General features: G+C 42.1%; 1 protein-coding gene across 6 annotated transcripts in view; it reads right to left on the bottom strand.

The window, feature by feature from the left end:
• SPECC1 (sperm antigen with calponin homology and coiled-coil domains 1) overlaps positions 1 to 11,609 on the bottom strand; it is an 89,288-nt gene that overhangs the window by 35,466 nt on the left and 42,213 nt on the right. For all 6 annotated transcript variants that reach the window (XM_040617098.1, XM_040617088.1, XM_040617135.1 and 3 more), the window contains 4 exons: positions 7,222 to 8,789; positions 5,192 to 5,399; positions 4,044 to 4,117; positions 3,301 to 3,479 (listed from right to left, as the gene is read on the bottom strand). In XM_040617098.1, the coding sequence (XP_040473032.1) occupies positions 3,301 to 3,479; positions 4,044 to 4,117; positions 5,192 to 5,399; positions 7,222 to 8,789 (2,029 nt within the window). The remainder of the gene's footprint in view (positions 1 to 3,300; positions 3,480 to 4,043; positions 4,118 to 5,191; positions 5,400 to 7,221; positions 8,790 to 11,609) is intronic.

Genomic DNA, 11,609 nt, shown 5'->3' with positions numbered 1-11,609 from the left:
AGCATAATTGAGATTGGAAGGGATCTCAGGAAGTCACCCAGTCTAATTTCCTGCCCAAAGCAAGGTCAGCTATGAGGTCAGACCAGGTGACACAGGGTCTTATCCTGTCTGGTCTTGAAAACCTCCAAGGATGGAGACTATCTAATTTCCATTTCTAATTTCCATTTCCACCACGTGTGAGGAGACATTATACAACAGTGGATTGTAAGTTTTTGCATTTTACTGCAGAAGAATTGTATCATAGAATCATAGAATGGTTTGGGTTTGAAAGGACCTTAAAGATCATCTAGTTCCAGCCCCCCTGCCATAGGCAGGGACACTTTCCACTAGATAACATTAATTAGGATGTAAAATATCATAGAAGACTGTCTGAAACATGGGTTAATTGATTTGTAGGTTTCAATCAGTACTAACTTGGAACAAGTTTATTCCTCTCTTCCGTATTCCATCTGTTTGATGCTAGTCCAACCTCCCCCCAACATTCTTAAGTCAAAGAATTAGACATTTAATCTGTTAAAGATGCCTTTGGGAGGCTCTTACCTTCATTCAGATGAACTCTGATGACCTCATCAGGATTTTTTCTGCAAGTTCTTTGGCTGTTCCTGAACCAAAAATGACTTTTTGTCTGATTAGAAGAATGTAACGGTGAAATCAAACTTGGAGGCAGGAACTCAGGCAGCCACAGGCAAACATTAAAATGGCAGGATGTTGTAGGAGATAAACTGGCTTCAAGATCAATTTATGAGGTGGAGCCTAATGACCCTCAAGAGATGGCTGAGATTTTGCCAAAAACCTTTGACTAGCAAGCTATTTGGAAGGTACATTTTCCAATCAGAGCTTAAAAATCAGACAGAAAACGTTCGCTAGGGACTATCAGATATTCAGCTGAGTGCACAGCTGCTCAGCATTAGCAAATATGAGGAATACTTTATAGATTGTGTTAAGGTATCATGCTACAAAGTGTTTCCATCAGTGCTGAGCATGCATTAAAAGTCACTACAGGTACCAGAATCTACTGCCGATTTTGAGCAGTAGCATTTGTGAAAGTCGACTAAAAACGAGACTATCCCCAGAACTTTTGGGGTGAAAGAAGCTGAGGTGCTGGGGAAGACAGTGACTTCAGGAATGCAAAAATAACTGGGAGTGTAGAACTGGCTCTCAGCAGGAGCTCTGGCGACTTCACGAATTCGTTTTATAGGCCAGTACAGTTTTAAAGTTTCAGTGCTTAGCTGTTGATCCCTGGTTTGTTTAGACAATGACTTACATAGGCTTCATTATGTTCTCCATACCACTCAGTGCAGAAGTTCTGCACTCTCCGCATGGACACTGAGTCAAACTGGTTTTACTTAAATTGACAGAAACAAAATTTGGTTGCAATACCTGTATTTGAAAGAGGATAAATATTGCCCTCTGCAGACAGCATATCTGGCTCCATAACCAATGTAATACTCAAAGCAAGCTGTATACAGATAGTCAATGTGATGCAAAGACAGACATATCTATACGTATGTGAAAGAGGGAGACAAATGCCAAAACTGACTTACATATGTATCTGACTACCTCCTCTGGAACTAGGTATGTATGGATTCTGGGGATCCAATTTCAAAAGCCATATTTGCAGCTCAGGCTTCTTATGCCAAAGAGCTGACAATGCAGCCATATTCCTTATACATGGAAGATAAATATTGCAGTTTGCAAATTAGCAGGTCATCTTCTATGCAAGTTAGATATTATCAAAAACATCTTCAGATTAAAAACCAAAATAATACAGACAGGAAACTAAAAGTATATGATTCCTGCCCTTATATATGGGCCTTGATCTAAACAAGAGAAATTTCATTAAGAATGAATTAGGAATGGAAACAGAGCCAAGAACTTAAGTACTGTCTGGTAATCATTTTGTCTGAATACATAGCCTGTAAGAGCTTTTCTTTGCATCCACTGGGGACTGTGATAATGAAATTGGAGCTTAAACACATTCCTTTATTTTTCCAAAAATAAGTATTTCTGTTCCTTCAATCCAGGAATCCTGATCCATACACCTCTGCACAAAAGCCCTCCCATCTTTTTCCTCCCATCTACTGTACAGCTGCTGTGGAAACTCCTGAATGGAAAACAGCAAGCAGATATGTGCAAAGCTAGACTGTTACTCTACCTGAAAGAAATGACAGGATTCACTGTATTCCTGTGACTATTCTGCCAGTGGCCATGAATCTACTAGGAGAAAGATTAAATGGAATAATCTAGAGGAGCAACATTTGATACATATTTTTGATAAACAGTATAACTATGTTATTTTGTCTTTCTTCATTCCCCCTGTACAACTGTCCATCACCATAGCTGTGCTGCCTCTGCTTGCATCAGAGCTGTCTTTAGAAATTCAGGTTCTTCCTTCTAATACATCTTTTGTTTTCCACCTCTTCTTACTTAGTACTTCAATTGTAGTACGATTTTTGGAACGAAAGGTGGTACATAAAACGTCATGCACTGCATAGAAGCCACAGCGTAAAGGCATCTGTGCCGGATCCAGATTCAATTATAAAAGTCACTTTTGTTGTTACCACGCTCCCACAGAGGGAAGCCCCACACATACAGCTTACCATGCTGGGGTATATCTCCAAATGGTCCACAATTACTGTTCCCCCTCTGGCCACAGAGACTACACCAATTGTTTTACAAGTGGGTCCACTGCACGATGAAGTTGCTTCTGTGCTAAATGCTAAACTGAGGCCACAGTCCAGACCATTTAAAACAACTAATCAAATAATAGGTTTCACATTAAGGACAGGAGATGTGAGATGAGGAATCCTAGTACTTGCATTGATCACTCGGTCAACACGTATCAGATTTGCAGAATAAAGAAGTTCAGCTAGTCCTCATTTTAATTTGAACATATACAGTCCTTGCCTCCTCCCAGGTTAAGCAGTTCTCTTCTGGATGTCCCACTGAACCTATGTAGCCAACCAACCTTTTCAGATTGTTTAATGCAGCTGCACAGAGTTACGAAGGCAATAAAACACAGTGGAACAACCTATTGAAACCAGAGCTATAAAAGGATATCGGCAATTGTTATTACTTAATATTTGCTGATTAAAACCTTCATGGCTTAGTTGACAGAACTAGATCACCAAAAAGAAAAAGAATGGAAACATCTTAGAATAAGAGACAACAAAATCTGTCAAAAGAGTTAAAAACAGACAACATGCACATCCAAGCCAATGAATAGTTATTGACAAAGCACTGTTTGCATGCATGTTAGCTGTCACAGATATCAGATCTTGGCCTTTGTAATTAACCAACCTGTTGCTGCCCTTCACTTCATCCAGCTCCTTTTGGAGTCTAGCACTCTTCTCTTCTTCCTCCTGAAGCTTCCTCTTTACCACACGCAGCTCCTGCTGGGCTTCACACTTGATATCATTGGCTACAACCACTGCAGTTTGCAGATCAGCTTGAAAACGCCTCCACTCTTCTGTATCTTCCTAGAAAGAGCAATTAGAACCCCAAACTGTTTGCTGTAAAAATGTACCTACTTGAGCTGAGCACTTAGTTATTGATCTCCATTTCAGTGACCACAAGCGACCAGGATTTCACTACAATTTCAAGATGATGTCGAGGTAAAAGTAAATACTTGCCTCTTTACACAGTACCAACTCTGATTGCCAAAGAAGAAACCAATGCTAAGCTCTCCACTCTAGTACAAAAAAAAATGTAATTAAAGTTCTTCCTATAGCTATTGATCATTCAGACTTGTGATACTACTACAAGCACTGTTGCTGAAAAAAGCTCACGGCTACAGATTATTCACAAAGCAGGAATGGCTGTTCTAAAGAAGTTCATAGGTAGAAAAAGCAAAAGTAATTTGCAAAGGATGTATTGTATTTTCCTTCACAGAAAAAGAAACAGCTAGAAATGAGTGAAGAGAATGGAGAATGAAGGGATTTAGGAGGAACTTTCTACAATTGTCCTAGAAAAATACTATGCTTCTCAAATCCAGGACTGCAGTAAGAGCTCAGCTTAGCTTTGTCATGGAGTTTAAGCCTTACCTTCATTTGCTTAGTCAGAGCCTTCAGCTGCCTCTCTGCATCTTGTTTTTGTTCTTCCAGCTTCATTGCTTTACCTAGGAACAGTAAAAAAGGGAAAAGATTATTAAACACATAAGGGCAAGGGTGAAAAGTGAAAATGCGAGGGCAGAGCAGCCTATTTGGCTTTGCTTCTAGTAATGCCACTAAACAGACTAAACTGAAACTTCCCCAACATCTTTGAAATAGGTCATTATTTTGAGGCAGTAAACCAGACTTTGAAGTTTACAGAACCATATGTGTAGGGTCCCTTTGAAGTTTTCAGAACCACATGTGGAGGGCCCCTTACCTTGCAGACCCCCCGAGCGCTGGGGCGACACTGGTACACAAAACACGCCACTTGCTCCACCAGGTGGCAGCGGCCCCTCTGTGACACAGAAGCAGCTCTGCTCCCCGCACCTTTCCCCAGAGCTTTTGAAAGGGCCAATAATTCCCATTTCTAGCACGGGCAATACATCCTTCGCTAAGAATGAGGCTTGAAGACTGTCTCTGATGTTATCTCTATAGCACTAACTGTTAAAATAGTGACTTTCGTGCATGAACAGAAAGGACCAGCCAGCACTGGAATACTTCTAAAGTGAGGCTCTTGTCACACATCACAGAATCATAAGATCGTTTGGGTTGGAAGGAACCTTAGAGATCACCTAGTTCCAGCCCCCCCTGCCACGGGCAGGGACACTTTCCACTAGACCAGGCTGCCCAAAGCCCTGTCACCAACCTGGCCTTGAACACTTCTAGGGCTGGGGCATCCACAGCCTCCCTGGCCAGCCTCACCACCCTCACAGTAAAGAATTTCTTCCTAGTATCTACATCCACCCTCTTTTAGTTTAGAGCCATTTTCCCTTGTCCTGTTGCTACAGAGCCTACTAAAAATTCTGTCCCTATCTTTATTATTAGCCCCCCTCTAAGCACTGGAAGGCTGCTATAAGGTTTCCTCAGAGCTTTGTTTCCTCCAGGCTCAACCACTCCAACTCTCTCAACCTGTCTTCACAGGAGAGGTGCTCCAGCCCTCTGATCATCTTCATGGCCTCTGAACTCGTTCCTCCCTGTTGCAGCTATCAATGAGCTCCCTGAATAAAATCACTTAGGTCCTTTTTTTCAGCTCCACCTACTTTCTAGGTCACTGATCAGCTGGTTATTGTGAAGTTTTATAGCACGATGTTGTTCCACCTGGTCCTCCAACTCAAAAATGGTCTCCTTCAGGTTTTTTATATCTGCTTCATTCTCTGATGTTTTTTCCTGCAGCTTCTGGCTGGTTCTGCTCAGTTGCTCAGCCTGCCGGTCACATAACTCCTTCAGCTGACCACACTCATTCTCAGCCTGGAAGGAAGGAAAGCAAGCTGCAAGTCTGTCTTTATTTCTTAACAGGTATCGCTCGCTAGAGATTTTATTGGACATCTCATGGACTTAAGAATTGAACCTGTGTTCTAAGCAGTGTATAAACTGAGTTTCAATGCAAATGAGACAGTTTCAGGAAACACAAACGAGCCATGAATTCCAGTTTTCTTTCCTGATAATAATGATAATAAAACAAGATGCTACAAAGGAATTTAAATTTTCTGTATGATGACTGCAATTCCAAACCATTCTCCACAGGTAATGAACAGAGAGGAATTATATTCCTGGAAAGCTCCGCATCTATTCACATATCACATTATGAGAGTGATACCACCACCTTAGGGCCAAGACTACAATCAGTTTGTCCCCAGTAACATTTTTGCTGCTTTTACCATGTGCACTTTCAATGGATTGTGAAAACATATGTAGTAGAGCTAGCTACTGCAGATAAGTATATTTCTGGATGTAGGACATCTGGAATTACTGAAGGGGGAATCTGATGCACTTCAGTTTGCTGGCTCAGGCCCACAGATCAATGTTTCCGCATTTTGGGGGAGATCTCTGAGTGTGAGCAAGTTATGGAAAAGCAAGGTGCTGGCTGCCAATTCAGTGAGCAGCACTGGCACAGCCTGACTGAAGGGCAGCCTTACAGAAGCCTGTGGTCTTGTTTGGGTGTCACAAATAGCCAATGATTCAAAACAGCTTAATTCAAGGGAAAGGAGAAGTAAGAAGGAGGAAATCTGTGGTTTCCAAACCAAGCAATAAAACTTTGGTAGAGTCTGAGCACTCAGCAGTTTTTCATTTATTCTTCATAAAATGCAGCTCCAGCAAGCACTTGAGAGCTCCCTCGACTAACTATTTGCTGTGGTCACCTATTTAAGCTGAAAGGACATCTGGATTTTCCAAATCACTCAGATCATGGAGGTGCTTTTCTGGCAACACCCTCTTCTTCTGCAACCAGCCAATTTTACCATTCTTCTCGTGATCCATACAGGAAGGGCTGCACACACTGATCATCACTTTCTGCAACGGTGGGACATAATCACTGGTTTGTGCTTTATTAACACATGTTCTATGATGCCTCACATTGCTGCTCACTTCTGAACATCCAGGAACACACAGAAAATAGAAATAGTAACTGACTTAAGCTTGCTTGGAGCAAAGCTACAAACCAGTAAAAGAGGCAGAGAAAAATTGTTCTGAAATAAAATCACATTTTTGCCATGACTTTACGTATGCCAAAACAGAACACTTCTCAGCTTTGTAGAAATATTCTAGTTTTATGAAAATAATCTCATCTGGAGCTTGACCACGCACCATTAGTCATGCTGTTGTAAATACGTTTCTGAGCGTTAGCTCATGTCCTTGGTGTTCTCATGATCAATGATGCCTATTAGTTCACTACTAATTAATCATGATTAATTATTCGGAATTTAATATTTGCTGCTAACTACTCACACTCTTCTCTCTCCATCTGGATTACCAAGTGATTTTCACTACTATTTGTTCACATAATATCAAAGTAATTTTTTATTGGCCAGTTCCTTGCTCCAATTTTGATAAACACACTTCCATCTACTAAAACAATAAATTCTGCAGAAGATATTAGGGGAAATTAGTTTTGAATTTACAAACACAGCTATGCTAACAGTTATCCCTGTGAAAACATGTATATAGCAGCTTCCACTGAAAACTAATTCATGCAATTTAAATCCTGGAAACTTATAATCAGTGGCTCAACAATTACTTATTTATGGAAGGACATATAAATACCCATTATACTTTACAGCTGTTACTCCTTTACCTTAGACAGCAGACCCTGAACACGCTTCAGTTCACTGTTTGCCTTCAGCAGCTCTTGTTTAAGCTCAGTGCAAGATGCTTCTAACTGATCCTTTTCTGCATGGGCCACTTTCAGCATCTCTTGCACCTCAGAGTTGTCAGTAGTACATCCCATCACATTGATTTCTGCGGCCTTTTGTTTCTCACTCTCTAACTGGGTTTTGAGAGAGCCATTCTCAATTTTTAGACCTTCTAAGGCAACTTTGCAGTCCTCCAGAGTTTTTGTCACTGTGCTGTTGCTCTGCTGTTCCACTTCTACAAGTTTAAGCAGCTTCTCATTTTCTTCTCTCAGGCTTTTAATCACCTGCTGGGCATCTTGATGCTCCCGTTCTAAGCTTCGCAGGCTGCTGGTTAACTGTTGCTGAATGTTGAGCAATTTCTCTCTTTCAAATTGTGCTTTTTCAAGAACTTCTGCACATTTCTGTTCCAGTTCAAGGACCTTCGCCTCCTGAGCTCTGCTCTCTTCATTCTTGGCTCGCTCTTGGAGAAGAGTCATTAGTTTCTCATTTTCTTGGCTCAGCTGTTCTGCTCTATCTCTATGTTGACAAAAGGATGTCTCCAGGAGAGCTTTCTCTTCCGCTAGCTTCTCATTTTCTGTTGTCAGCTCCTGCACCATTTGCTGTTGATCTGACAGCTCCTGCAAAGTGGCTTGTAGTTCTTCTGCTGTGCTGTGGTGATTCTCCTCCATTTTTTGTATTCTCTCTGTAAGCGATGCAACAGAAAGGTCACTAATATTGTTTGGAGAACTTCCTGTAGTGGAACATTTGGACCCTTTGAAGTGGTTGCTGTTGGAGGATGTTGGCCTGGAAGGTACATCTGCTATATGTTCAAAATCAGATGCATCGGGTGACAAGGAAGCTTTAGTTACGTCACTGCTGGAAGAACCCGAATTACGCAGCGCACCTCCATTCACATGCTGCCTGTGCTCATCCATTTCACCTCTCGACACATTTTTTGATGGGCTTCCAAAACTGGACTCTTGAGTAGTTGGGGTTGGGAGGCTGCTGTCACCTCCACTGCTTGTTGTGGTGTCTGAGAGAGGAGAGTTCTCTAGATAAAGCAGTTTCTCTTTCAAAACACGATTTTCTTCTCCCAGGCTAGCAAGCTCTTTTTGAAAAGTCCTGTTTTTTTCCTGAAGGGTCCGTATTAACGGATCAATGTCAACAGGTGATACGGTTTCTAAATTTTGGTTGGAAGCACCCATTCCTTCAACGTTAAGTGACCCTTTCTCTCTGCATTTCTTCAATTCACAACGGAGTTTGGTAATTTCAGAATCTTTCGTCTTAGCTTCTGCCAGGAGTTCTTTAACCTGAGATTCCAGAACGGCCTTGTCACCCGTTTCATTCTCTTGCTTGGACTTGCTAGTGGGGCGCACGTGTTTGGTAGGAGTTGGTGTACCAGAAGAGGTGGGGCTGGGTTGTGTTTTCCTAGTATTGGCTTGACCACGCAACACTGCTCTCTCTCTGGATACAGATGATGATATTTCCCGGGGTGCTGGAATCCCTGTGCGCTTTGCAGCTGAAACAGTTCCTTGAAGAGAAAGAGATGAGGCAAACTGAGTTAGTTCATAAAGAAAACAAGTCACATGACAACAACGCTAGAGCCTAGAGCAGTCTTGGAAAACACACCTGAGTGTTTGAATAGGTTTAGTCATGACTGAGTGTGTGGATTCATGTTTCAAAAAGCTCATATTATTTTGCATTTCTTCCTTTCACACCCCCTGCAAAGGAACAGTCCGCTGAACTTTTTCCCAGTGTAACAATGTTATATGTAGATCCTGCAATATAAGAACCACAACCCCCAATACCAGGATGTTAATTATTAAAAATAAAAAAACCCTTTACATTACTTTGTGAAATGCTGAGTTTAAACCCATTGATTTCTGGGTAAAAGTTCAGTACAAAGCTACCACCTTTGAAAACAATGTGTTTTTATCACGAGAATTTTATCACAGAAAACTAATGCATTTGGCATTATGGTCCTTTTATACAGATAATCATATAAAAGGTCTGAAACATTTATGCTGACTGCAGATTCAGTGAAATAAAAAACTCTCCTGGCACTTCTAACACCAAGACAACTGTGTTGCTGCAGCTTCTTCCAGACACAGGTGAAAGAATTTATCATGTGATAAATTCCCATCCTCTTATGAAGGAAGAATAAAAGGAGGTTAGAAAATTGATGCTGTTCTGTTTGGTGGTTGTTTTTTACTCCCCTCATCCCCAGCCAACTTAATACAAAGCATTATGTGATTACAAGGGAAATAAAGTTTCAGAGCTGCTGATCTTCATCTTCCAAAGGTCTCTTGGAATATGGGACCATGGGTACTGAAAAAACAGTAAAAGCCATCCTAACCCTTTAACAAGCTGGTTAAAGAAAAGAAACTGGTCCAAAGGGGAGGGATTGTATGCCACTACATTGCTATAAATTCAAGAAATTCCTGTTTTCCGGACCCTACTCAAAAGGAAAAGCCCTGAATTACAGAGCCATAAAGTTTTGGGATATAGTATAATAAAGAGATATTGTCTGATGTAGCCACATAAACAGGATGCAAGGGACAGTTATACAAACAGAAAAGGCTACTGAGCCCGTGTCTGCAATAAAAACAAGAATCCTTCTCGGGGGAAATCCTAGAATCAATTACATCTCCCCACTTTTGGGAGGCTCTCTTTGCTGATACATATGTGCAGGATTCACAGAAAATCGAAGGGCAGTTAAGGCCAAAGTGGGAACAGACTCCCTGCCTTACACAGCAAGCAGCTTCATAATCCTCCCAAAGAATTTTTCATATTGAGGAAATCTCGGTGCAGCTCACAGGGCAGTGAAGGGTTAATATTAACACCACCCAGTTTGCTCAGCATCTCTTTTGAAGAATGCACTAGGTTTATAAACCCCACACAAACAGGAGCCCCTCCTCCTCTCTCCCAAACAAACACACTCTGCAGCAGGCACAATAAACACCCGGAGACAAAGAGCAGCTGAAGAAAAGACCCCTGATCACAGAGGCGCTGTGCTGGGAGGAGAGCACAGAACGGGCTCTGTGATGGCAGGGGCACGATAAGGCCAGAGACAAAGGCTCCAGTGTTTATGGGAAGAGATAGCAGGGACAGTGAGCAGCCCACACAGCTTCATTTAGTCATCTACAGCTGGAGGAGCCAATATTTCAAGGCAGCTCCGGGCTCCCCAGTGAAAAGTGCAAGGCAAGCAGAGACGGGAGTTTTTCCACTGCAACTCAAATGGCTGCGGGTGCAACCCCAGACCTGAGAGCTCGTTTCACTTGCCAGAGCTGAAGGGCCCAAGCTCGCTGCTCATCCCATTTCCTAACCCAAGGGCTCCCAGCTGCCAAGATCCAGCACCCATAAACCGTGTCCACACTGAGCTCTGCAGACAAGCAAAGCTTTTAGTGTCAATGCAGCTAACACCACAAGATGAAGGACAAGAGGAAAATTGAATGGACTGTGATGTTATGTGCTGCTCCAGCGGAAAAACATCAGCTCAGCACAGCTCCTCCTTGCTCAGAGGCAAAGGTTCACGTGGGATGAACCCCAGGTGTCCGGGCGAGAGCGCACGAGGCCTTGTTTGAGTGCACCTCTTGAACATACCCTAGGACAAGTGTCCAGAGTAGAGAAGCAGCACGCACGCAAGCCATAATCATACTACAGATTTAGAATGTAAAATATGCATTACAAATGGCCACAGATGTTCTTCCATGGAGCCTAAGGGGTAGATTTAAAGCCTGTTACAACAGTAAAAAACCCAAACCCTTCAGATGGAATAAATGTCTAGGATGTAATAAAATTTTATGACAAACCAAGTGCCTCTTTTTTGATTCCCCCCTCCCCCCCTTCCAATGACCAAACTAGTGCAATGGCATGACTGTCATCTGCTCAGCACATGACTGGGTATCTAAGCAGTGGGTAGTGCTGACTGGTCAGTACTATACATGTTACTAGAAATGATGCTGCTGCGACACACTGGTACAGATTGCAGAGCACTGAGAAAACCACTTTTTCCTAAGTGAAATGTAGCACTTCTGGTATAGCAACACCAGTGTCCTTCTAATTGTCACCAGATAACAACTGCAACATGATCCTGAGCAATGGAAGACATATACAGAAGGATAACAATTAAGGATATTTAACCCGGATTATCTGTACTTCACCAGCTTGCCAATCAACGCAGGCTCATAGCTTACTCCATGTCCCATGTGTTTTGCAAGGCTCCATGCTCTGCTGACTTGCTTTGTCATAAATCACAAAGCATTTGCTATCCATCAGTAACCATTAACCAACCTGTTTTTTTTCATCACATAGAAGTGTGTACGTATTTTCCTCTCTCCACTCTCCAAAA

This window comes from Falco naumanni, chromosome 1 (genome assembly GCF_017639655.2).
Source record: "Falco naumanni isolate bFalNau1 chromosome 1, bFalNau1.pat, whole genome shotgun sequence".
Taxonomy (NCBI): Eukaryota; Metazoa; Chordata; class Aves; order Falconiformes; family Falconidae; genus Falco; species Falco naumanni.
Note: the sequence above shows the minus strand (reverse complement) of the source record. Positions and strands in the feature narration are given on the sequence as shown.